The 27,795-nt window shown below is 39.9% G+C and overlaps 1 protein-coding gene, 1 long non-coding RNA gene and 1 pseudogene across 3 annotated transcripts in view; all 3 read left to right on the top strand.

Moving 5' to 3' along the window:
• The first annotated feature begins 8,144 nt into the window (after window positions 1–8,144).
• On the top strand, window positions 8,145–10,438 carry LOC143105718 (uncharacterized). 2 transcript variants are annotated; one of them, XR_012983523.1, is made up of 5 exons: window positions 8,145–8,486; window positions 9,205–9,290; window positions 9,559–9,646; window positions 9,750–9,973; window positions 10,154–10,438. It is a non-coding gene; the product is annotated as an uncharacterized LOC143105718 (long non-coding RNA). The 2 variants fall into 2 exon arrangements; XR_012983522.1 differs by having other exon boundaries at window positions 9,750–10,438.
• A 9,519-nt stretch (window positions 10,439–19,957) lies between these two features.
• On the top strand, window positions 19,958–22,128 carry LOC143106419 (myogenesis-regulating glycosidase-like; annotated as a pseudogene).
• A 3,782-nt stretch (window positions 22,129–25,910) lies between these two features.
• Window positions 25,911–27,795, top strand: part of msh3 (mutS homolog 3 (E. coli)) — a 41,092-nt gene continuing 39,207 nt past the window's right edge. The window contains exons 1-5 of the mRNA XM_076270359.1: window positions 25,911–26,192; window positions 26,363–26,474; window positions 26,676–26,914; window positions 27,010–27,219; window positions 27,624–27,740. Of these exons, the coding sequence (XP_076126474.1) occupies window positions 26,025–26,192; window positions 26,363–26,474; window positions 26,676–26,914; window positions 27,010–27,219; window positions 27,624–27,740 (846 nt within the window). The 5' untranslated portion in view covers window positions 25,911–26,024. The remainder of the gene's footprint in view (window positions 26,193–26,362; window positions 26,475–26,675; window positions 26,915–27,009; window positions 27,220–27,623; window positions 27,741–27,795) is intronic.

Here is a 27,795-nt window from a genome sequence, read left to right as displayed (position 1 = left end):
CTATAGAGCGTGACCAGCTAATTTTCAGGGCCTTGGAGGAGATAAAGGCGCAAGTGCGCCAGAACACCCTCCTTCTCCAGGCCCTGGCTAAGAAGCAGCCAGCACAAGCAGCGCCCTCTCTACCAGAGGAATTCACATTCCCAATTCAGACACAAGAACATCTGAGGAGAGTGGAGAATGTGTTATTAGAGAAAGCACAGGAGAAAGCTATGGTATGTATTTGACTACATTGATGACCACAACATGGTGAAAAATTTCACGTTGGTTGAATACTTTGGAACCAACTGCATTATGTTTTGTCAACAGTACACATTCTATACAGTTAAGAACAAAAGTATTCATACCCCTGGCAAATATTGATTTAATGTTAATTTTCTCTTGACCAATATGTTTGAAAATGACACTTCTACATGGCTAAATGTTGTAAGATAATGTGGTAGAATCAGTTTTCATATTTTTTGAACATTTTTATGAAAAATGGCATGTCCAAAATTATTCATACCCTTTTTAAATAATCACTGGAAGCATGTGTATTTGTCATCACAGCTCTCAAAATGGTTCTCATAATACATACCAAGCCTCTCAATGTCTTCACAATGATTCTAGACAGCTAGCCTAGCCCCGCCCACCTAGATCTTATTTCAGGGAGATCTAGTCTGGAAACCTAGTTCATAACCATTTAAAAATCAAGCAAAAGCTATATTCTTTGTTCAGGTGTGTCCTTATAAAAGGTTAAGCAGAGTTGTGCATTTTAAGAAGAGTGATCCATGATCAGCATCCATGATGACCAAGTGGTCCATTTTGGGATGTGCTGCAAATGTCAACCATCAAAACACCATATCCACAGTGCAGAATAGCTATTATAGAAATGTATTAGCTTGGGGTGTTTTTTTCCAGACAATGGGACCTGGTGACCTTCTCAAAGTAAATGGTAACACTAAAACAAGGGGCTACAGTAAGATTTTTGGAGGAAAAAAAATCAGGCAGTCTGCCGAGAAACCCGTCCCAATAGGCGGCATCGGGCCATTAAACCACACAATGATCCAAAACATACAGCCAAACAAGGCTTTCCAGTCATTATCTAAAAAAAGGTATGAATAATTTTGGACACAAAATTCATACATATGTAAAAAAAAAGATGAAAATGCTTCTATTTCCATGTTTCTACCACATTGTCAAGCAACCTTTTGACATGTGGCAGTTTCATTTTCAGTCAGAACAAACATATTGGTCGAGAGAAAATCAACATTAAATTAATATTTGCCAGGGGTATGAATAATTTTGTTCTTAACTGTATAAAATCTATATACATCTGTACATTTCTGTTCTTATCTGTAGACAACACACCTTACAGCACTTGGTGGGATGAATGCTGGGGACGCGGTCAGGAGAATAATGCGTCACCTCATCACAGACACACTGGCAACCCAATACAATTGGCTTGGCCGAGGAGGCCAAAAGAAGGCTTTTGCAGCTTTAAAAATCACTGCAGCTATAAGAGGTGTCTGAATGCCACTGCATTGCTGTCATTGTAAAAGAAAAATTAAATACAGTGTGCTTAATAGACACTTTTTGATTCTCCTGGAAATAGTGCATTGTATTTTCAATGATCAAGAACTGTTACCTGTTCAGGTGCTGCGGCAGCGCAAAATATCACTGCCAGCGAGTGCGACAGCCACATTAAGAACTGGCTTAAGTATAGCAGTGACCGCAGTGGAGGAAGGAAGAGGAGAGCTGAAGAACCGCAGAGCCCTGTAATCGGTATGTTACAGACCTGAATAAGAAGAGGGAAATCCAAAGACATAGTGGCAGACATTTAAGTATATGCAATGGGTCATTCCAGGTTAAATCATCTAAGGTTCTTGCTGCACCATCTCATATTTTGTTAAAACATTGTCTTAATCAAGAATGGGTCCCAAAACCAAAAGCCTGTAAAATATTTCTGTTCAAATCCTGTCTTTATCACATTCATATAATTGTCAGTCCTTAGAATTACTTCAGTTTTGTAGCTTGGAATTCACATTATCTAGGAAGCAATGTTTGAGCATTTATGATAAGTATTATTCATGGGCACTACTATTTCGATATATGATGGCGTCAAAATAGCTATTTAGAATCATCAGTGTCTCTACACATGAACTCGAGCATTGAGAACATTGTTCGTGTACACAGTTTACTAAAAAGAAAGGTTTTGGACAACTCACTCCTTGGCTGGCATGATGGCGGCGAGCAGAAAAACTAAGTTTTTAAAAACCTTTCTTTTAGTAAACTCTGTGTACACAAACAATGCTCAAGTTCATGTGTAGAGACACAGATGACTTCGATCAAAGTTTCATGTTGTGTCGAGCCTTCTTGGTGTTTTAAAAATAGCTATTTTGATGCCATCATGTATCAAAATAGTAGTGCCCCTACGATTTCCATTAAAAAAGCCATTTGACCCGAAAACGACGACAAGCTAAAAGTGGCGCTTCGGACGTAGGCTATAATTATGCTTTTAAACTAAAGTTTGACTAGGGTACATTCACAAAAACACCCTAGGATGCATTCTGGCCAGTTACGCTTTAACAGCCCCACTGATTTTCGTGTTCCTAGCCTAGGCTACTCCACCAATTACCAAAAAATGCAACCTCGTTTAATCTTAATGCGCATTTGTTGCAGAGACACCGTGATTTTATATCATCCAAAGCCCAGCTACATTTCTTTGAAAGACAACGATCTTTAAACAAAGCAGGCTACCTACAGTACATAGATGGCAATATCAGTTGTGCTTTAGACTGACAGAAAATACTGAGGCAAAAAGTCCTACCCAAAATAGAAATCTCTCCGATTTTCTATTAGCCTATACATGGCGGTACTCGGGACTTTCAACAACAGTTGCTTATATTTCTGTATTATACCAAAAACATAAATATCTATGTATTTTAATTATTCCAAAGTAGCATAGGCTACAAAATATGTCGAGCTATGTGCTACATTTGAAGAGTTTCAAAACGCCACCATTTTAATGAATTTTCATAAATATTTTTTTTTACATTTTGTTTTCCAAATAATTTCAGTTGAACTGTAACTGGGTGTTGTTATTTTATATATCTTTACTCAATCAAAACAACACAATACACATTAAATAACCTGAATGTTTTAAAAAAAGGAGATAGCGTTTTGGAACCAAACTCTTCATTTCTTCACACAAAAGTAACCAAGTTTAGCTTAGTCTTCTAACCTTATTTTAAGACAATAATTAAAAATCTTACCTTATCACATGTCAAACAGTCACCAAGTGTCCAGTGCCCTAGCTATGGCTAATCCTAGGCCAAACTGACCTAATGTCGCGTGGTTCATGCAAACATCACGTGCATTCATTCTCAGGTAACATTTTGTCGCGTGGCTTTAGTAGGCCTGTGCATGCTGTGCATTTCACGATTGATTGCAATATGAAAATGCTATTTGCAAATGGAGATGCATTTTCAACTAAAAATATAGCCTAGCATGCCTCAATACAACGCAATTCAGATCGTTACAACGTTAAGCGCATTTTCATATAATAGATGGGGACAGTAAACATTTTTTAAAAAATAATTAAAAAAAAACATTCTTACCTCCTAGGCCTAGTTTCAGTGATAACCTCCTAAATGGGCAATCTGTCACTGATGGTTGTCTCCTTTTCTCCACAGCTACTCAGCGCCAGCGTCTGCGTCAATTGGAATTCAGTGATTCGGATTCCAGCGATTCTGACTCCGAGTAAGTAGCACATATGGCAAACCCCACATACTTTGCATTGTTTTGATAAATGGATCGATGAGCAAACTCTTTTGTTTTTCCAGAATAGTTCCATGATCTGGAGGAACCGGAGCAGCCCACCCCCCAATTCCTTGTTGGTGTTTTTTTTAAACATTTTTTATTAATTTATTTCTTTGTTATTTTTGTTATTGTCAATAAATATTATAAATAATATTAACATTTATAACATATTGCCTGCCTGTCTTGAATTAAGCAACAAGCCCCGAGAGGCCACTTTTAGAACAGCTGTTAGGCATGATGCGCAATTGCGGAAGCAATCATTTCCATATAGGCTTGTAGGCTACTGGAGAACAAGTCATTGCTCATGATAATAAAAGTATAATGTTCATTCATTTTCACGGTATGGACTAGCAATGGAAAATAAAAACAAAATGTTGGCAATTGGTTATAAGCCAACGTTTTGCAATAAACGGATTTTTGTAGGCCTATTGTGACGCACGACGATTTTCTCCGTGCCAACGTCAAAACAACGTTACCCCACCGGACAAAATGAAGTTGGCACAACGTCAGTAAACAACGTCATGCCAACGGATGATATGCCGTTGTGCCAACGTTGTGCCAACGTATGCTTGCTATCTGGGTAATAATAATAAAAAAGTGAACCTAATTTTTTAAAAAACGGCACTAATCATTTCAGAGGTTTTCGATGGATTGACCGTAGGTCGGAAAAGTGGAAAGAAGATTAGCTTCAAGGCTATAACTTTTTTGTTTTGTTGACTGTTTTTGAAGATGATCATGTATGGTAGCTTCAACATTAACACGACTTGGTGAGGATGATAATAATAATACATAAATAAATGTTTAACTTTGATGACTTTGAAGGCGAAAGAAGTGTGAGAAGAATTTCTGTGTATCTATCATATGAGTTACAAGATTCAGTTCGACGGCTAACGTCACGAAGTTAAGTGTGAGTCTGCGCAGTACTGGGGGGACCAACTGAAAAATCGTTCTATTTGACTCAGTGCCCTCCCATTGAAAACGACGGAGTCTGTTCGTCCATTTCTTTTACTGTCTATGGTCTTAGCCTGCAGACAGATCTTGCAGTTGCCTTCCACGAGCTGCACGAGCTAAAACACGCCCTCATGACGTCAGCTCAAAGATGTGATAGGGCCATTTGGGAGGAATGTCCTCGTGACGATTTTGACGGGAGTCTCATGCTGCTTCCTTATGTTGGAATATGCGAAAATAAACAGAAATCAAAGGGATACCTTTGTGATTTCTGCAACAATGGTAGGCTAGCCTACTGAAAACGTTTGGATATTCTGTTATTTTCTGCTGTTGGTTAAATAGATAGACACACATATAGGGAAAACACTTGATATTGAATTTTGTTTTTAATAAACACAGCAGAACTTTCATTCTTACTCATTAAAATGAGCATGATGAGTGACGAAATAAATTCTTATGATGTAGTTTAAATAAGCAGGCCTGTTAACTGTATGCCAACAGTGGTTTATTTAAACTACATCATAAGAATTTATTTCGTCAGTCATCATGCTCATTTTAATGAGTAAGAATGAAAGTTCTGCTGTGTTTATTAAAAACAAAATTCCGCGATATCTCCCGCGATGTCTCCCGCGAGTCACGTCAGGCAGACTGTAGCCTGTCTGTCCGGGATGAGCTGCCCTCTGTTGTAGCTCCTCCCGGCTAGCCTCTGAAGATCACGTTTACGTAGAAAGCAGACCAAGTCAGATCTGCCTCAAGTCGAACAAGCCTATTCTCTGTTCCAGCTTACTCTGGCAGGTCACGTGGACAGTCAGTCGTGATCGGTTATTTAATAAATAAATGAATTATAGTAATAATAAAATTAAAATAAAAAGCTTCTACCTAATGTGACTATTTTTTTTATATAAACTGTAAAAGAAAATACGTGTTTTCCGGCTGTATTCTCCATAAAGAGTAAAGTAAATTATGTAACGACGTACCCGTTGATTCTGCTCCATAACCCATTGCATTATGTTAGTCCATACATTTACTATTATTAACAATACACTGATAGATCTTACTTTCACTTCCTGGTCCTGCATCACTTTGTTTCCCCAAGGAACACGAGCCCCATGGCCATAGCTATAGACCTCTGAAGTTCGCCTACAAAAAAGCTGCCATCTTTGACATCCGGTATCTGGCGATTTTTCCTATGGGAAAATAACATGGGGATTTTGAATAATCGCACCTGTTAAAGTCTCGTGGGGATGAAAAAGTCTGAAATGCAGACGTTTTCCTGAACACACTTTTGTCCTCTGCCTTCGAGTGGATACTGTGATCTCCGGTAAGTGAAGGCGGCACACTTAGATGTTTGCTACTCCAGAGCTAACTTGCAATGCAATTTGCCATAGGTAGTTAGCTTCAATTAACAACCGGATCTCCTTATATGGGCAAAGATGGCCGTTTTGGATCTTTTTTGTAGGCGAACTTCAGAGGTCTATTTCATTCCCTGTTTGGAACAGGGGAAAGTGCTGTTTTGAGTGGGGGAAACTATTGTCACAATATAAAGTGATTATCTGTACTGTAGTGTAATTATTGTCTAATTATACATATATTAGAATGTTATTATTGTATAATATGGAAACTATGTTGGATTATGTTCCATGTATGTCTGTGATCTATATATAAGGGATGATGATCATTGTACAGAGAAAATTACCCTGTTATATTGGTATCTACCAATTAGAGGTGATAGACGGCTTTATTTAAAGCGAGGGATTTTTGGCCTCAGTGTGGGAGTCTGGAGTATCAACTTGCTGAGAGGTTGGATACAGAGTATTGTTAAATTTGCAAATTGTGCTTGAAGTGAGAAACGGGTTGGTTGATTTTTTTGTTTATTTTTTCAGAAAAGTATTTTTTGTTGGCATTGTGCCGGAACATGTTTTTTATAGCACTGTAAATAAATCTGCACTAGGGATGGGCAGAACGAGGCTTTGTGAAACAACGAAACGTTCGAAGCAATTGCGCCGGAATGTGTCGAGGTTTCGAAACAATCCGACACCCGTAACTCCATGTTAGCAAAACTAGCCACTAGATGTCACCATCACATTTTGACCGTGAAGCACAACTGCTTCAGACGAAGAATATAAATAGCCAACATGGAACGCACGATTTCGTCAACAGCCACGTGGCTGAGTGGTTAACACACTTGCATTCGGCCGGAGCGTCCGGTGTTCGATTCCCTGCTGGTGCTTAGAAATTTCAGACTATATGCCTTTAATAACAAGAATATTTTTATATCTGCCAGTTAGATGTTTTGTTATTTCAGTTTCATAGTACATTATCCTTTGGAATATGCTGGAGAGGAAAATGCTACAATGGTTTTAAAATGTAGGCTATGCTTATGGCCCAGGGTTTTTTTTGGGAACATGTTGTAGGGAAATAAAGGATACATGCGTTAGACTAAACAGGTACAACATGGGAAAAATAAACAACACATTTGTCAACATACATTTTTATTTAGGGATAACAGTTGTTCTGCCGTCTTGGCATTTAATCTGTTTCTTGTTTTTGAATAAACCTCCCCAGCCTTGGAAAAAATTCTTTCACAAGGCACACTTGTTGCTGGCATGCACAAATATTTTTTGGCCATCACAGTTAGGTTTGGATAAACCACTCTCCTCTCCTGCCAGTATTTCAAAGGGTCAGCTGTTCTTGAAATAAAGGCATCAGTCATATATTTTTTTACTTCTGCTACTATCTAAATATTAACGTCACTAGACTATATCTATCTAAACTATCGCTCACTGTCTGTCTCTAGCCTGTCAACTAATCTATATCACTAACCTATCAATCACAAGAATGCACTATAAATCGCTATATCTCTATATGTCTCTATGTCGCTATATCTCTCAAAATCTCTCTCCTCACAAAAAACCCACAAAGATAGGATGTGTTTGAATGACTTTTAAGCATTCTGGGACTTTGTAATTTAGATCGATCAAACAGGTGTTTACTCGGGTAATTGGCTCGCGCGGTAAGGTCCAAACCAAATTGAAACACCACGAAGCCATGGTCACGTGACATGGGCGTTTTGAACCACACTTCGAAACACTGTTCGAAACACTTGCGTTTCGGAAGCTCGACACTGTTTCGAAACGTCAGCTTCGAGCGTCACATCCCTAATCTGCACTTTTCACCACAATCCACTGCTGTTTGCGGTGTCTTCACCCCATCACCGCCCAACCTCAGTGTGTCCTTGTCGCCACCATCCTGTGTTGACGTGGGTTGCAAGGCCCATTTTTCACAGAATCACATTACCTTACTTTGCAAAGATGTCATCATCTTGAATTTCCCCTGGGGATCAATAAAGTATCTATCTATCTATCTATCTATCACATCACCGAACTAGTTTGTACACTGAAAAAAATGGAAATAGGGGGTCTTTGATTTGACACAAATTAATTTGATATATGCAACATGATTGTTTTATATTCCGCTTGCAAACGTGTTTTAATTAAGTAGATTTCAAGAGATAATTTTGAATGCTGGATGTAGACATTTTTCTTGTGTTGATCGAAAGTGAAAATTTTAAGTTCAGACATACTCCAGAGCAGCAGGTGGCTGTAATGTGTCATTAAAAAAAATACATAGTAGTAGAAGAAGAAGTTTTTGAAGCATGGTTTGACCGTTAAAGTTTGGATATCTATCATCAGTGACTGAAGTGGAAGAGAGAATGGCAAATCGAATTAGCCTACTGAAGGGTAAGTTTATCAACCTTATGATCATGTTATATTAGACAATAAATCTCCTAGCTGTTTTCTTACAGTATTACAGCGTTGCAAAGTTGACCCTTGATGTCTTTGTATTATTTTTTGGTCCGTTTCTTTCTACCAAGTTAACGTTAGCCTAACCAACCAGTTAGCTGCATCTGTTGGGCGGTTGGAAAAATACATAAATCATAGTAAAGCTAAATTGGGGTTGGTTTGGTACAGTCCATTAATTTGATCACGTTTGAAGCATAATAAGTTGTATGTGAGTGAAAAGCCTGTTAGCCTGTGTGCGCCAAGTGTGTTGCCAGCAAATGGCTGCCTAAAAGCAAGCTAGCATAGCCACGTGGACAAAAAGCCATTTGCAAAGTTACATTATAGCATCCAAAAACGTTTAGCCCTAGGAAGTTGTCTCCCCATATGATGAAAATAATATGAAATATAAATATTTTTATTTGTTTGTGCAGGCAAAAAAACAGGCAGTACAGTGTACGCATACAACTTTTTTGTTACTGAGTCTAAGATGTAGTGATGTTACTGTTTGAAGTCACTGAAGTTTGATCTTTTATTTATTTATGAATTTACTGTTGATAAAATGAATGTCTTATACACCAATAAATGCCTGTTATGCCAGATGTGTGGTGCAGTATGCGTATGTTTTGTCTGGCACTGTCGTATGAAACTAATTTTCTTCCTGCTAATCTTATTTCAGATCAACACGGAATTTCAAAAGAATCACAATTGTCCCACTTCAATCCAAGTTCCTGTCTCCAAGCAATGATTAAGCAAATTACTGATGTGAGTAATGCAGAGTTTTAATCATGCAAACCTTACAGAGGCTAATATTTTTGATCATGTTGATATTGATACTTCTTCACATATTGTTCTATTATTATTCTATTATTCATCACATCCTAAAATTTGTGATGATCTCGGGAAGAATAAAGTATCTATCTATTGTATTCGTCTAACTTTTTGTTTCTTTTTATCATATGGTCGTTTACAACAGTGGCTGACTTAAATGAAACTTGGATTAATGTGCTAATCAATAATGTTTTTATTTCAGTGTGATATAGATGCTGGCTGAGTGTCTCCTGAAGGGACTCTGTATCTACACGGGGGAAGATCCTGAAAACTTTGTGCAGGAATATGTGGTATGTACATGAACATGGTTATTTTTCACATTCATTTCTCAATAGGGCTTTGTTAGAGGGTCTCATTTTCTTACTGTTATGTGCATTTGTCTGCCTAATTCAGGTCATGGATGAAGTTGAAGACAACTGTTGAGGTTTATGTCCTGAGAGAACATGAGGACACTGGGGTCGTACTCCAAGGAATAAAGTTTTTGACAGATCTACATGGCCGTTAGCTGTCACTGATGATGTCGGAGTTGATAACCTCATGTACCTGCCCGTGCTTAGATACACCTTTGAGGCATTGTAAAAAATCTTCATGGAGCTGGATGAAGGCAAACTCCAAAGGTTGGTTAAAGAACAACCTGTTTCAGTGAATGACTTTCCATTTTTATTTTTTGAAAAAGAAATACTGTTTTTACTATGTTGAAACCTGAAAGGACTATCAATGGCTGAGTGACCACGGGTCATGAAATCTTTTTGTGGATGTTTTTTATTATTATTAATTATTAATTATCTTTATTTTAGGAACTAGAAATGTCACCTTTTGGTCAGTCATCTTTGAATCTGGTCCATCAGTCTTCAGGCCTGATCTCTCACTTTCTTTCTCTTCTCTCCCTCTCTCTCTTCCCCCTTCTCTCTCCCTCTCTCCCCTTCTCCCTCTCTCACTTCTCTCTCTCCTCTTCCTCTCTCACTCCTCTATCTTTCTCCTTTCCCTGTGATGTTTGCTGCACTTTTTTCCATTTGTCAATTGCTGGATAAAAAACAATACTGTGTATTTCATGTTGCTTTCAATAAAAATTGACTACTAAACTGACTTGACTCTTTTCAGTAAAAAGATGTATAACAGATGTCTGCAATTCTAGAAAGAAAAAAAAAACAGTTAAAACACACTGTTCTGTTACTATAGGGACATAAAACTTTAAGAGTTTATTTTTTTAGCATTAATAAATGAAGTTAGAAGTACCTTTTACAATCTATTACTATTGACATGATAAAATTACTTTTGCATTACACAATACATTGGTATTACATAAATATGAAGGTATTATCTTCATTCAACATGATTTTTTTATGTAATACGATGTGATTTCAATGTGTAGGTTTTACAAGAAACGATTAACTAGAACAAAAGTGTAAAAATTGTGTCAGCTGGACACATTCTGATTATGTGGGACCGATGTACACATTAAAATCATGTAAATTCAAGGAACTTTTTTTTTCAGTGTACAATATAGGCCTATATTGCACTGCCTGCCACCACCATTTGGTTTCATTGTACGATGATGGACAAGGATCATACGTAGGCTAGAGCAGATTAGTATAGTCGTTATTCGATCTTTGACATCCCGCCATGCGTGAATTTAAACTTGAGAGTTTTATTCATTTATTTACTCATGCTGTTGCATTTCGCTGTAGTGGAAGTAGACGATAGGCCTAATTCAGTTCGAGAACTAGGCTTAGCTTAGGCCTACCTGAGAGAGAAAACGAAACGTGAGTGTAATATCATGGTCAAGTCAAGTCAACTTTATTTATATAGCGCATTTCATACACAGAGGTCATTCAATGTGCTTTACATAAACAAAAGCAAACAGGAATAGCCGATAAAAGCATAGAAGGGCAATAAAGAATAGTCTAAAAAGTAAAGAATAATAATAATTCGGGGCAGCCGTGGTCTACTGGTTGGCACTTCGGACTTGTTACCGGAGGGTTACCGGTTCGAACCCCAACCAGTAGGCACAGCTGAAGTGCCCTTGAGCAAGGCACCTAACCCCTCACTGCTCCCCGAGCGCCGCTGTTGTAGCAGGCAGCTCACTGCGCCGGGATTAGTGTGTGCTTCACCTCACTGTGTGCTGAGTGTGTTTCACTAATTCACGGATTGGGATAAATGCAGAGACCAAATTTCCCTCACTGGATCAAGAGTATATATACTTATACTTATATACTATACTTATAAGAAAACATAAAACACACAAGGTGATAGTACATAAAAGCGTAAAAGGGCAATCATTTAAAAGTGTTTAAAAAGTAATAATTAATACAATTTAAAAAACAACATAAAAACTATTAAAATTTGATCTGAAAGACTTTCCCAGATTTAGACATGTAAAAAATAAGTGATCAGTTAGCAGAAAGCATCTGAGAAAAGTTTGGTCTTAAGTCTAGATTTGAAACTGGCTACAGTTGGGGCAACTTTGATCTCATCTGAAAGTTGGTTCCAGAGCTGAACTGCATAGCAACTAAACGCTGCTTCACCATGTTTAGTTCTAACAGTAGGTTTTACTAATCCTGAGACCTGAGAGGTCTGGAAGGTGTGTACTGCTGAAGCATGTCTGCTAGGTAATTTGGTCCCATTCCATTTAGTGATTTAGAAACAAGCAGCAGCACTTTAAAGTCAATTCTGTGACTTACTGGAAGCCAATGCAGGGACAAGTATTGGACTAATGTGGTCAATTCTTTTAGTTTTTGTGAGAACCCTGGCCGCTGCATTTTGTATCATCTGAAGCTGTTTGATAGTCTTTTTTAGGAAGGCCTGTGAAAAGCCCATTGCAGTAGTCAACCCTACTGGAGATGAATGCATGAATAAGTTTTTCTAGATCATGTTTAGACATTAGCCCTCTAAGTTTGGCAATGTTTTTGGGGTGGTAAAAAGCTGATTTAGTTATTGCTTTCATGTGGCTGTTTAAATGTATAGTCCGAGCGAATTAGCTCAAAAAGGGGTCTACGGTGGCGCTAAATACAGCGAAGCTATATTTGGTATCGTTGGAATCGTAATTTTGTGTAGATTATGAATTTAACGTGCCTACAGTACCAATCCTTTCCGGAAAAAGATAAAGACCTATGAATAAAACATGGTACAATGAGCATTGGGCCAAAATCATGTGTTACTACATTTTTATATAAGTGTTATCTCGCAAACCTGTTAACCGTTGGTCATCATTTGATCCACTTACTCACTATAAGGTCCCAATAGACTGGCTAAGTATTAAAAGCACTGGGGTCAAAGGTCAAGGTCACGTGGGGTTGAAGAGTGAAAATACAGTATTTGGACAATACCTCTAAAGCTGATTGATGGATCTCCATTATATATGACAGTTGTCCACCATAAAGGATATAGCCTAGTATGAACTGATAAGATGCTCAGGGTCATGCGGTCAAAGGTTAAAATCAAAATAAATCCATTGCATATAATGGTTGCATATAAAGGTTGATGGGGATTAATGTGTTCAATATCTTCTGTGAATATTAGTATAAGTGTAATTCTAGCGCAACTGTTAAGGTATTGGGGTTTACTACTAACGTTCTAGCGCCCAGCTATGCTAGCTGGCATCTATTACGTCAGCACCATAGTACCTAAGCTAGTCAAACTCTGTACTAGTTTGATCAACGAGTTATGGCTCTCAAAGGGCTTCTCAATTGGTTTTCATGGTTTTTTGAGATTATGTGGTATGTTTTCCTGTTTAATGATACATTCATATTTCTATAAGTTTTAGTATTGCTGCATTCATTGTGAGTCAGCAGGCCATTGTGAATCAGCAGACTAGCTGTCAGAGCAAAGGGTAGAGTTAACACCAGCTAGACCATATAAGGAAGGGGAAATAACCATGTATTGCTGCATTCATTGTGAGTCAGCAGGTCTTTGTAAATTAGCAGACTAGCTGTCAGAGCAAAGGGGAGATGAACACCAGTTAGACCATATGTATAAGGAAGGGGAAATATGGCCGAGGAAGGGAAACAAAGATACCAGACAGACCAGGTATGGCCTATTCAGAATGAAATTTGGAGTAAAACACATTGGGAAGTACTGGAAAACCCAAATTACACAGTAGTAAGATACAACAACACGTTTAATGTATTGACAGGAAATAGTTCCCACCATTATAATGGGTTCAGCTCAATTCTGATTGACTGAGCGGCGTTTTAGGGGTCTCAAGAAGGGGGCGCTTCTCAAGCACCAAGAAGCATAAAGGGCAGAGCACAGCCACATTCATATCAGATCTGATCGGGTTAGCAGCTGGTACTCATCATCCTGTTGCCTGCAGTTCAGTCTAGACATTGGGCTGTATTCTCACTGCAATATGGTGAATAAAAGATCAACAGTCTTTCGGCATCCTCTGTCTTTGTGGTCGCCTTTGGGTCTTTGGTTCCAGAGTAAAAACAACAATTTATACATTGGAGTTGAGTATCAGTATTATTCATGTGCAACAGTCTAAATTTCATTACTCGGACTGATTGCCAGTGCTTGAAGATGAAAATGGAATTTCAGAAAATCTTTGCGTCATCTGCCAAGGTGGAGGTGACAACAGAATTGCCAACAACACATCCATGGCTATTCAAGATGTTTGATGAAGGTTACTTTACAATTCGACGAAGCAACCGATTTTGGGCAGGTCTATGGTCAGATCTTGTGATTGAGCAAGTGATGTAAAATGTAAAATGTAAATCAGGTTTCTAGGCCAAGTATACTTGCGTATACAAGGAATTTGGTCTCTGCATTTATCCCATCCATGAATTAGTGCAGAACACACAGTGAGGTGAAGCACACACTTAGCCGGAGCAGTGAGCTGCCTTGCCATAGCGGCGCTCGGGGAGCAGTGAGGGGTTAGGTGCTTTGCTCAAGGGCACATTTAGCCGTTCCCACTGGTCGGGGATCGAACCAGCAACCCTTCGATTCCAAGCCCGAAGCCCTAACCATGCCCCAAATGATGATGTGTTCAGTTAAGAGTAGGGGTGGACTCACCACAGGAAGAGGCATGACTGAGAGTGTGGTTGCCACATGGATACACAGCATGCACAGATGTGGAGATGTACTTCATGCCATGAATGAATTGACAGGGTAGTCCACAGAACAAGTGACCAGCATGTGGAAATTGGTGTTAGTAGACTGATTAGAGACTCAGAAGATTGGCAGATTTTGCATTTTTTCAGAATTCATCAGCTTTTTCCTGAAAGTCCCAAATTAATATAGTCAATGGAATAACCGCTGATTTTTCAATCAATTGCGATGATGCTGAATGTATTGGGCGGCAGGTACAGGACTCCATCAGCAAAAACAGTTATAATCAGCAACTGTCCCACAAAATGCCAAGATCAAGTCATTGGCGGCTGCACTTCAGAGTTTCAAAATTGAGGATGATGAAGTCACTATCGATCCAACGGTGTTTTTCTCAAGACTTACTGTATTGTCTTAGTTTTGAGGAGGACATAGTCTCATACAGTACTTGCAATATTTACCATTTGCTGTATAAGAACTGAGAACCATATTTAAAGAGGTGGGACTTGTTTTTTTTAATTTTATCACAGATTTTTTATCTTCCCATGTATGGAGTTACAAAGAAGCCTGCTGAGATAAGCAAGCCCTTATACAGGAAATAAAACTTGCCTAAACATACCTTGTCTTCATAACCTTCACAAATACACAGACACACACACAGTAACATTAATCTTTGTAAAGCAAAAGAAGAATTTCCCTCAACTCAGTTGCCTGATTGCCTCCACCTGCTGTAACCTTATATAACAATTTGACCCTTATCAATGACCCAATGACCAATGGTCAATGATCCCATGACCTTCAGTATGTAAGCAGTTAATGTGGGCTTTTCAGTGAGTTAGGCCTACTTTGTTAAGTTTGCTGACAATCCTGAATTTTGTTTTGCTGTAATTTGAATATGACTCAATATGACCTTGACCTTTGACCCCAATTCATGTACTGCCTATTCAGCTCATTAAGCCCTTTATATTGAGCAAGTACACTAATTTTGATAAAGATTCTTCAACCAATTCAGGAGATTTTTCCTAATATCATGATGTTATAACATATAATTATTAGCCTATAAAATACATTGAAATGCGGTACATTAAATGGCCTCTAATTTTGTTTCCGGAGAAGATTGGTACTGTAGGCACATCAAATTGTTAATCTACATTAAATTACGTTTCCAACGATACCAAATATAGCTTCGCTGTATTTAGTGCCACCATCAACCTTAATTCGCTCGGACTATTAGATCACTGTCAATTATGACACCAAGATTTCTAACAGTATCCTTTGCACACACACACACACACACACACACACACACATAAAAACACACACATGCAGGCAAGCAGGCACACACACACACAAACACAAAAACAAACACACATATGCACACACTGATTTACATACACAAAGGTTGCAAGAGTAGGGGCTGGAGTAGGAGATGGAGACAAATTGAAAAGTGTGATTTATTTTTTGTGGAGAGAATGTGCAGGGCTGAGTGTCAGCCATATTGTGTATCGCTTTGCGGTACATCTAGACTAGTTTAATCCATGTCAGGTGCATAGTTAGTCCAACTCTTCATGTATGCATAGCGTAATGGCAGTTTAATCCAAAATATATTTGAACAATATTTGATCATGAGTTTAAAAAAAGTTATTGCTTTAGACTGAAATAACTGTAAATGCAGTATGAACAGAACATAATACCAGTAATTTAAAATACCTCACAGGTCTTAGGAGTGTCTGTAGTATAAAACTGCAGGTCCTTTATCCAAAAGATAATAAAAGTTAAAGCTTTACAAAGTCATACAATTCTCTTTCTTACTTGTCATCATGCAACAAAGGTCATGCAACAAAGGTCACTTCTCTATTCTATTCACTTTTCTATTTCATAGAAAATATACAGAGGCTTAGGAGTGCTCCAATTCAATATAAATGGAACTGATATAAAACTATGTTAAACATTACTTTTTTAACAATGAAGGTATTACTGGCACATTTTCAGTTTTTCTTCTTTTGGGATGTCGCGCTAATGCACATAAGTCTTGACCCGTATGCCCGATTTTCTAAAATGAGGTACTGTTGGAATCCTTGGATCTTCCACTGCCTGATGCTATAATTAATGACGAACTGCACCTGAGCATGCACACTTTTGCAGTTCCTCAGAAATGAGGTCTAGTTCTACCTGAAGTGCTTATTGATGCCTTGATATTTCACATTTACATTCTACGTTGCAGTGCTGATTTCAAGATAAACAAAACAAAACATCTGTAGGCCCTTCTGATTGACAGGCTTTTGGAGCAATCAGCATACAGTTTATGGCATAGACCAGGTACCGACTTCAATGCGTGGAACACATGATCACTTTCTAAGTGAGTTGCCAGAAGACAGCAAGGCATATCTTTGTGATCTTTGGCTTGTCGTTGGTGAGTGAGAAAACCTGTTGATTGTCTTGGTTTAAAGGAGAATTCCGGTGTGATTTTGACCTAAAGTGTTTTGAAACATGATACCGAGTGTGAACGTATGTCTCATAGCCCATCTCAGCTTGTCCCCTGCACTCCGAAATCTGGCGCTAGTTAGCCGATGCTACCAACAAGGCGGTCAATGGTGGTGCCTCGGCATCGGCATAGCCATGCAAATAAATCACTGTTTTACACCATTTACGAGGCTCAATGTATCTCCACACTTCATTGGTAGACTTCCAAGGGCCCTGACATTTAAAGCGAGACATTGAGAACTTTGAAAAAGCACTGGTAGTTTACTTACAAGACGATTTATACAGACAGTATCTTCTCAAAGTTTAGCGTTTGCAGCCATCTTGAATTTAGACACGATAAGTCGAGCGACGAGTAAGAATGAACAGGTATGATAAGGGATCAGATTCCAAAATTCCAAAAAATTATTCCAAAATAATTCTGTGGAAATGCATGGATTACAGTTTCTTCCAGTAGCAGCAACTGGAATCCATGCATTTCCACGGAATTATAGCCAGGCTACCATATATAATTCCATTTGAGTCGGATCTGCTCCACCTTTCCAACAAGATTTGCAGAAATTGTGTCCGTGGTTTTTTTGCGAAATAGTTGACAGAATCTATTTGTGTGGTCCAACCTGTTAAATATTAGTAGTTCATAAACTCCAACGTAGTGCCAATTTAGATTGAAACTAAACTAAGATGGAACTTACGTTCAACTTACGTACAAATGTAATGAATTGTAATGTAGTCTAACTTGTGCAATGGGCTGAGGGGCAGTGGCTGCAGGATTAAAGCGAGCGAGAGATGCAAGAGTGGAGAACAGCTCATGCGCTTGCTAGAGCTTACATTTTTTTTAAAGGGCCAGTACAAATGAACTCGCGGGCCGGGCCGCCAATTGAAGAGCCCTGCTCTAGACCATAGATTATATTGCTTTGAAGTGTAAACAGCTATTCTGCTTTGGTAGTTTTGTCAGCTACTTGCTAAATTAGATTTTAAGTCTGAAACCTGTCTTTTCCTTCTCCATCTCAATACCACAGATTGCTTAAAATCACTGGAACAGTTTCACACCGGCACACAACTAATGTGTGAGGCATAGCAGGACACGCATGAGGTCCAGGCTCTGTTAGAATTGTAACAGAATTAGTTACAGAAAAGATGTAAGATAATGCTTTGTTCTAAAAGACATAAAACATAACAAACAAACAAAAACTAGATGTACCGCAGAGCGGTACAAAATATGACCGCCGCCCAGTCCAGCACATTTTTTCCACAAAAATAAATCACGCTGAAAGGCCTATATGATTCTAACTGTCTCACTAAATTGCATTATCCACACTCAATTCTCACTGATATATGCTAGACACCAAAACATGATTAGTTCATAGATTTCACATGTAAAATTAATTTTATACAACCCCACCTCCATCTTGCCTGTTCATAATTCTGAGAAATTCTTGAATTGTGTGCATGTGTGCATGTACATGTACATGTTTATGTTATGTGTGTGGGTGTGTGGGTGTGTGTGTGTGTGTGTGTGTGTGTGTGTGTGCGTGCTTGTGTGTGTGCCTGCGTATGTGCCTGTGCATGCAAGCGTACATATGTCTACTGTGTGAGTATGTGTCATACGTATGATTACTGTGAATGTGTATGTGTGTGTATCTGTTTGTGCACATGTGTGTACATGAAATGGGTTAACATGACCCCTGGAAGCAAACATACGGAAAAAAATGGTCATCCTAGTCCCTACAGTTCTCAAGATATTCACAGAGAACTGTGTCTGCCCTACCCTCCTTTCGGGGGGTCCAGTCCAGCGGGGGGGCTACAGATCAAAACGAAAAACGACAGTTCCATGCTATCCATGTGGGGTTACATGCCCACCAAGTTTTGTGTACCCCGGTCTTTCAGTGTCCCGGGAATCCTTGTTGGTGTACGTCACTAAATGTACACATACATTATTTTATTGTAAGGCCCCCCCATGAACGAAAGTACACAAAACTTGGCATGCATTCGGAGGGTGTCATAATGATCCTACACTTTTAATTTCGTGCAGTTTTGACCTTGTCAGCCAGAAATATTGTGATGAAAACACCTAATTCTTTGCTTTTTAATTTTTAACTAGGTGGCGCTATACATGAAATAAGTGGTAATGGGATGGGTTGACATGCCCCCTTAAGACCAACATACATAAAAAAGGTGGACCTCCTAGGCCCTACGGTTCTCGAGATATTCACAGAAAACTGTCTCCGGCCACCTACAGGCCAGTTGGTGTATAGTAACATAAATTAATTTATTGTGTGGCCCCCCATGAACGGAAATCCACGAAACTTGGTGTGCATACAGAGGGTGTCATAATGATCCTACTCTTCCAATTTCGTGCAGTTTTGACTATGTTAGGTCACAGATACCTACGATTACAACACCTCATTTTTACTTTTTTGTGTTTAACTAGGTGGCGCTATACATGAAATGAGTGGTTATGGAATGGGTTGACATGGCCCCTTGAGATCAACATACAAAAAAAAAATAGTCCTCCTAAACCTTACGGTTCTCGAGATATTCACAGAAAACTGTGCCTGCCCTACCCTCCTTTTGGGGGGTCCAGTCCAGCGGGGGGGCTACAGATCAAAACGAAAAACGATGGTTCCATGCTATCCATGTGGGGTTACATGCCCACCAAGTTTCGTGTACCCCGGTCTTTCAGTGTCCCGGGAATCCTTGACGGAAATGTGGGCATGCGAAAAAAATAAATAAATAAATAAAATAAAAATTTTTTTAAAAAAAATTCTGACTAAACCAGCTTCGCTGCGCGGCGGTCATAATAACTCCCAGTGAAAGCTGGATCAGGTCATGTCTGACCACCAATTTTGGAGTTGAAATTGAAGTAGTTTAATACAGGTTTTGGAATGGGGTTACTCATGTTATTACTTCCTCTTTTTCAGATTTCAGAGTTCAATAAGAAACGAAACAGATTTCACCATCATCTTTTTGGTTGAAGAAACATGTTATTGTCCAACGGGAACCTCACTTACCAGCACTACATAGTCTCTTAAATGATATAGTAGTTTTATTTTTTATGTTCCTTTTCTGTCCTCATTATGTATCGAATAGTACAGGGAACTGTAGGAGATCTGTACCTTGGTCCCTTCATTATGCCCCCAAAGCAGAAGAAATGGGGTCGACAAGGCCGTCCAATGATATTCACAATTATCCTGGGAGTGGTGTTAGTGATATCAGCCATAGTAGCAAGGTGCTACTACAGTGCTTGTCTGCGCAGAGCAGAGATCCTCAAAGTTGAATTACTGGACCTGAAGAAGGATGGTTTCATTATCCGCAATCAAGAGGGTGACATCATCTTCAGAATATTTTTCAGGTCTGTGCTGGTATTTGCTGTGTTACTTTGTTAGAGGAAGTATCTGGTTATTGTATTACCAGGCAGTTATGAGTTGGTTCACATTTATCACTGTTCATACATTCTGTTTCCTTTTAGGTCGGGAACTCTTGATCTGGACTCATGCTCTAAGGAGGGTGGAATAATTCGCTGCAACCAGTCGGACACAGGGAAACTCAATTTTTTTGTCCAGACCGTCTAGCCGACGGACACGGTGATGTGCTACCGGGTGCGCTGGGAGGAGCTGGAGGAGGGCCGCTCCGTGGAGCATGCCATGTCCTACAACGGCTCCCACTGGTATGGAGGTGCGGAGCGAGCCGTCCAGCATTGGCCCATGTCCGTGGAAGGCCAGGAAGCCCCAAAGCCTTTCATCACCGGAGACGCATACGCCAACCGCCAGGACTTTGGTAGCATTCTGGAGCGCTACTGGCTCTCAGCCAACGGCACAGCCATAAAGATTAATGACTCTGTGCCTTCTCACCTTGGCTGGGATGACGAGGAGAAGATTTTTCGCTTCCAGGCGAGGTATACTGACAGCCCTTACAAGCCACTACCCGGAGAGGTGGCGCATGCCGAACTGAGCTATCGCGTGTGTGTCGGCCGTGATGTCACCTCCATACACAAGTACATGGTCCAGCGGTACTTCAACAAACCCAACAAGGTTCCATCCGAGGCGGTGTTCTGCCAGCCAATTTGGTCCACGTGGGCCTTGTACAAGACTGCAGTGGACCAGGAGAAGGTCCTGAAGTTTGCATCAGACATCCTGAAGTATGGCTTCAACTGCAGCCACCTGGAAATCGATGATCGCTACACAATCAGTTACGGCGAATTTGAGTTTGACCCAAAGAAATTTCCCAAAGTCTCAACCATGTTTCAGAGTCTGAAGGACAATGGTTTCTATGTCACTCTGTGGATCCATCCCTTCATTAACTACGAATCAGCCAACTTTGACGTCGCTGTGAAGAGGGAACTGTTCGTCCGAGAGCCCAGTGGACAGCTCCCTGCCTTAGTCCACTGGTGGAACGGTATCGGGGGCATCCTGGACTTCACCAACCCAGAGGCTCGTGAATGGTTTGCTTCCGATCTCCGAGACGTTAAAACCAAGTATGGGGTTGCCTCATTTAAATTTGATGCCGGGGAAACCACCTACCTGCCAAAGCAGTTTAGCACCTACGCACCCTTGCATGACCCCAGCACCTTTACCCGCCGCTACACAGAAATGGCCATTCCATACAACAACCGTGCCGAACTTCGGTCTGGGTACCAGTCCCAGAACATCTCCTGCTTCTTCAGGCTTATTGATCGGGACTCTGTGTGGGGTTACGACCTTGGTCTCAAATCCATCTTTCCTACCGTCTTGACCATTAGCATCCTGGGCTATCCGTTCATTTTGCCAGACATGATTGGTGGTAATGCCTATCCGAACGGCACTCTGGGGTCCCCGGTTCTGCCTGATCGTGAGCTCTACATCCGCTGGCTGGAGCTGTCCGCCTTCTTGCCGTCCATGCAGTTCTCCATCCCGCCTTGGGCGTACGACGACGAGTTGGTGGAGATTGTGCGGAAGTTCACCACACTCCACGAATGTTGGAGCTGGCCGGGAAGGTGCTGCACACCGGAGACCCAATCATCCGCCCTCTCTGGTGGATCGCCTCAGAGGACGAGGCGGCGTACAAGATAGACTCTCAGTTCCTCATTGGGGATGACTTCATGGTGGCACCTGTGCTGGAGCCGGGAAAACAGGAGAGGGATATCTACCTTCCTGCTGGCAAATGGAGAAGCTACAAGGGGGAGCATTTTGACAACTTGAAGGGTCCCATCTATCTTACTGCCTACCCTGTAGATCTAGATGAAGTAGCATATTTTGTGTGGGAAGAATAAACGGTGCATTAATTACGGTCTAATGATTTTCTTGTTGTTTTTGCCAACAAAAGTTAGGCCTATATTTGTGACGACACTCCTCAAACTATGTGGTGTTTTCTTGTGTTTCAAAATCGTATGACTTATCAATGGATTACAAGCACATGTTTAAAAGTGAAAAGCACAAATCCTTATTTTCCCCATAGACTTTGCATTAGCATTATAACATCATTCAGGGCCAATTAAACTGATGATTACCCAACCAGCATAATTTAGTATAGCAACCACCATATCTGCCCTAGCAACCATCTCAATTACTCAACCAGCATAGCAACCTTATCAACACGATACTATCTCTGCATTATTTGTTTTAATTCTAAGATATTTGATATCACCTTTTTTAACATTTGTATGCACTGGTAATTCCTTGGAATTGCATTTCTAGTTTTCTGCTGATGTCTCTGCTGATGTCTCATTCTGTGTTTGTCTTAATTTAGCTTTGTCTCATGACTCATTTGTGGACAATTTTCCTTTTTACCATTGAATTTATTTTTTAAAAGAAAAAAATGAGAGTCTTCTTTAAATGTGCCAGTTATACCTTCATTGCTCTCAAAGTAATGTCTGACATAGTTCTATAGTGTAAATGTCCCATTTATGTTGAAGTGGAGCACTCCTAAGCCTCTGTATATTTTCTTTGAGCCATTGTTCAAAGTGACCTTTGTTTTATGCATGGATGACAAGAAAGAAAGGGAATTGCATGACTTTGTAAATCTTTCATTTGTATTGTCTTATAGATAAAAGACCTGTAGTTTTATACTCCAGACACTCCTAAGACCTGTGAGGTATTCCACATTAATGGTATTATATTCCGTTCATTCTGCATATATTATTTTACTGTAATTTCAGTCTAAAGTAATAACTATTTTTTTTAACTAATGATCAAAAAGTGTTGATTGTATATTTTGCCATAACTGCCATTACACTATGCATAGGTCTACATGAAGAGTTATGCACCTATCAAGGACTAACTTAAATGAAGAGTAATATGGTTATGGTTATTAATTTGGGCTACAAACTTGAGAGAGATCTGTATGATCTCTCTCATGAATATGCATCAGTGTGCTAGTGTTGCGCACAATTTCATATTGCTTGTGAGATCGGGTTGAAATAGCTGAAATCTGTTTTTCACCCAGCCAGCCACACAATTGTGTGTTGCTATTGACACAAAATGTGCTGTCCCTGAGCACACTCAGCAGAATGATGTCATTTTTAACACATCACTTTTTAGAGTGTAAGACTACATTAAGTAAAATAGCAATAACAACAATAATGTCAATGCAATGTAAATGATTAATAATGAAAATAAACAAATACCATAAAAATACAAACCATAACTCATAAAAAAACACTTAAGTGTAGGCTGAACAGATACGTCTTTTTCTTTCCCCAAAACTATCGGTGGAACGCAGACCACTCATTCACCAACTCATTCCACCAACGAAAAGAGTCTTGAATTTGACCTAGCATTTATGGCTGGTCAACACAATGCATAATACTTAGTCTTTCCAAAGAAAAGTATAAGAGAATAATATTTCATTGTGATATTAGTGTTATGGGACCACACTGGAAAGTAGTTCTCTCAATCTTCTACTGCCTTTGTAAAATACTGTGATCTGAATAATAAGTGAGAATGTAAACTGCACTGGGATGTACAGCAACTGTTATTGAGTTTTAAATGTTGCACCTTTTTCATGGCTGTTCTTGTAATAGGACAACATCTTAGGTCTGTAGGCTATAGGCTACCAGCAGGGTTGGGTAGTAACGGATTACATGTAATCTGGATTACGTAATCAGATTACAAAAATCAAGTAACTATAATCAGCCCAGATTACAATAAAAAAAATTGTGTAATCAGATTACAGTTACATTGTTGGGGATTACCTGATTACATTTTATCATGCAAACAATGCAACTTTTTTATGATAGCCTAGCTATCTTTTAATTTGACAAGCTTCGGGCTTGCCGGTTCAATCCCCAACCAGTAGAAAAAATGTGGTCGGGGGAAGTGGTTGAGCACTGCTCTCCCATGCCCACATGCATGGCTAAAGTTCCCTTGAGTAAGGCACCTAACCCCTCACTGATCCCCGAGCGCCGCTGTAGCAGACAGCTCACTGCTCCGGGTTGGTGTGTGCTTCACCTCACTGTGTGCTCATTGTGTGCTTCATCTCACTGTGTGTTCAAAAGAGTATCTATACTTACTTACTTATTTACTATTGGGGCAGGTCTCTCGGTACACTGCCTGATCTTTTCCTCCTAATCTTAATGTAGCCTCTTGTTTTAGTGTTACTGCTTACTTTGAGAAAGTCACCAGGTCCCCCTGGTTGAAATCCCAAAGGAATAATTTTCTCACCCCCACAATTGAAATGGACATGGTGTCATTCAATCTCAGTAACAGAGAAGGTCCGCACACTTGCTCTCCGTTTATTTTCTTTTATTTGACTTAAATCCCCATACACATGACGTTTCGAGCCCTTCGGCTCTTCATCAGACTAACTGTTACTGGATCTTGCTCTTTGGGCTCCTGTACCTTAATTTGGATGTGCGCACGTTCCCAACCTGAAATACAGTCATTCAATCTCAGGCCATGTCCCTGGGTCAAAAAAATCCAGCGAAAGCTAAATTCATTGTCCAGGTGTGCCCTTATAAAGGTTAAGCTGAGTTGTGCATGTTTGGTGAATAGTGATCCATGATCACATCCATGATGACTAAGTGATCAATTTTGGGATGGGGTGAAAACACCACCCCCAAAGTGGAGAATAGCTATAGAAATGTATTAGTTTTTTTTTTTTTTCAGACAATGGGACCTGGTGACCTCAAAGTAAATGGTAACACTAAAACAAGGGGCTACATTAAGATTTTTGGAGGAAAAGATCAGTTAATCCACACAGGAATGCTTTACTTAGAGCAAAGACATTTCTTAGATGTAATGAAATAATAAAGAGAAAAATAGAATGAGAATTCTTTCATCAATTCAGTGGTGGTGTCTTTTTCTTAAGGGACATATAAGTAATCTAAAAGTAATCCTAAAGTAATCAGATTACGTTACATGTTTTTGGTAATCCGACTGATTACGTTAGCCTACTGATTACAAAAAATGCCATGTAATTTGTAGTCAGTAATGGATTACATTTCAAAGTAATCTGACCCAACCCTGGCTACCAGTCACACAAGCAAATGGGAGTCTGAAGTAAAGTAATGTGAAAGAATGAACTCACCTCTGCATAAAACTGATTCAGGGCCATTTTTGACAGTGATCATTTTCCTTTTGTTGGAATTAAATCGTTGGAATAGGAAGGGATTTTGTTTGCTTGTCCCTTTGCTTGACCCTTTATAACTCAAAGTGTCAAATAGGCTATGTGTCAAAACTAGTCTTTCAAACATTGACCTACACACACATTTAAACTATATGGGCTTTGTGTTCATCATCCTTGAAGTAGGCTACTCAGAGTTAGCAATACCGTACCTGAAGAGGTTAGGCCTAGATGATCATATTTAAACTATTGAGGACCTTCGAGGATAGAGCACATCAAAACCTGTGAGGTCTATATCTGCATGTAGCCTATGTATCCAAGGATGGAAAATCCTGATTTTTTTCTACAACCAACCACTAGTCCAAAATGTGGTCAAAACCCTCCCGCTGGTACCCTCAGCCAGTCTATGCTCTCAAATGCGCAACACAGCGCAGTGTGAAACGTCTCGAATGTTTGTGCGCATGGCTATCAACGTCATTCAGGCGACAGAGCTTCTTCACTGGTCACTTCTTCTATTTTTAAAAGTAGGCTACTTTCGTGTATCCAATGTTGTGTATTTGACACTGATGTACTTTGCCAGAAATACATTTCCATGCATTCCTAAAAATGCATGCAAGGTTTGCTGTAGTAAAGTCCAAACCGAATAAGAATAAGGCTAACGTTCAGACGTCCATCAGTAAGTTCTTTGCTGGAGTTAACAAGAAATCAGAAAGCGACAGTGCAAATAAATCTGGAATTAATCCGAATAATCTTCACCTTGGGATTGGATTGAAGGTAAACACTCAGTCATAAACGCTATCACAACACTGCATGTTCTGCCAACCAGTTATTTAGGGTGCTTCTAAAGCCAGTAGGCTTTTTTATGCAGTGTTGTTACCCTTAAAATAACCAACAGTTACCTTTTACCGCCATCTCACCTCACCCCTGTGTGTTTTTGTAAACAGAAGAAACACTGTGAGGATGGAGTGGAGTCTCCAGGGAAGCGGGCCAAGCTGTCCCATGATGGAGAACTGGAGAGCATGGACACTGATGCCAGTCTCAGTGACTGTGCCAGAGGTAAGGCAAGCTTGTAAAGCCACGCACTGTTGGTTCAGATAAAAGGCTATGATGAATTGTTCCTTCCTTTCTACCTTTTGTCTGCAGATGATGTATTTACATTTGAACATAATTTCATATTATCAGTGAAGGCTTACTCATTGATGTTGTGACCATGCCATGTTTAGCATGTTTTATAAATGCTCTATATTCCCTCTGAAGAGCCAAAACCTCAGACATCCAGAGGTAGCCTTTCGGGCACCACCCTGGAAAGACTGAAAGGCTTCAGTTGTCCCGGTACAGCGCAGAGCAATGGGCCAGAGGCAGAGCGGTCAGAAACATCATGTGGTGGGGGCCTCGTTGGCAACAGCAAAAAGCCAGCAGACAGCCCCACAAACACTAACAGAGAAAAGCCAGATGGAGTAGACGAAGAAGAGGAGGGGGGAAACCAGCAAAAACAGGTACACACATTATGCAGGCTGGGGTGACATATTTGCCACCCTTTAGAAATGTGCTTGCTCTCTTTGGTATTGATGCCTGTGACTTCATCTCTTAGGCCAAGGGATTCAGCTTCAGTCAGTTCACGAAGGCTGGTGGTAGTGCCACCAAGAAGAGTACCCCTGAAGTGAGTGCTCCCAACAGGAGAACCAAGAGCATCTACACCCCTCTGGAGCAGCAGTTCCTGGAGATCAAAGAACAGCACAAGGACACACTCCTGTGCGTGGAGTGTGGCTACAAGTACAGGTTCTTCGGAGAAGATGCAGAGGTGATGTCTGTTGTTATTGTTGTTGTCATCAGTACATGTACATATGTATGTGAGCTTTTTATTGGGGAGGGAGGGGGATTTGAGGTGGAATGTACTTGAAGAAAGTCTAAGACCGAAACGTATTTTCTAAATAAATAATTAATAAATATATAATTACTTAGCTAAGCTCCTGATCTGTGACCTTTGGTCATATCCAACGCACCTGCCCGACAAAAGAGGTGTGCAAAAAGCCTTCCTACATTGCACAGGGGAGAACAATGGAAATACAGCCATCAACCACAGAAAAGACATGAGGTTGTGACTGTGATTGGTTGGTCATGCATGGACTTGCATAAATTCAGATGGCCTTTCACTGAGGAATATTATTAATGTCTTTGTGGTTCATTATGGGGTTATATTTGTAGATTGCTGCCAAAGAGCTGAACATCTTCTGTCATATGGATCACAACTTCATGACTGCCAGTATCCCTACCCACCGGCTGTTTGTTCATGTTCGCCGCCTGGTCTCCAAGGGATACAAGGTCAGAGCTGACATTTGTGCGTTATCTGGTTATTGTGGCATGAATGATTATTGCA

This window comes from Alosa pseudoharengus, unplaced genomic scaffold, assembly GCF_046254945.1.
Source record: "Alosa pseudoharengus isolate Yale_2024_CS ecotype anadromous, Long Island Sound unplaced genomic scaffold, YU_APseudo_1.1 YU_APseudo_1.1_scf_6, whole genome shotgun sequence".
Classification (NCBI taxonomy): Eukaryota; Metazoa; Chordata; class Actinopteri; order Clupeiformes; family Clupeidae; genus Alosa; species Alosa pseudoharengus.
Note: the sequence above shows the minus strand (reverse complement) of the source record. Positions and strands in the feature narration are given on the sequence as shown.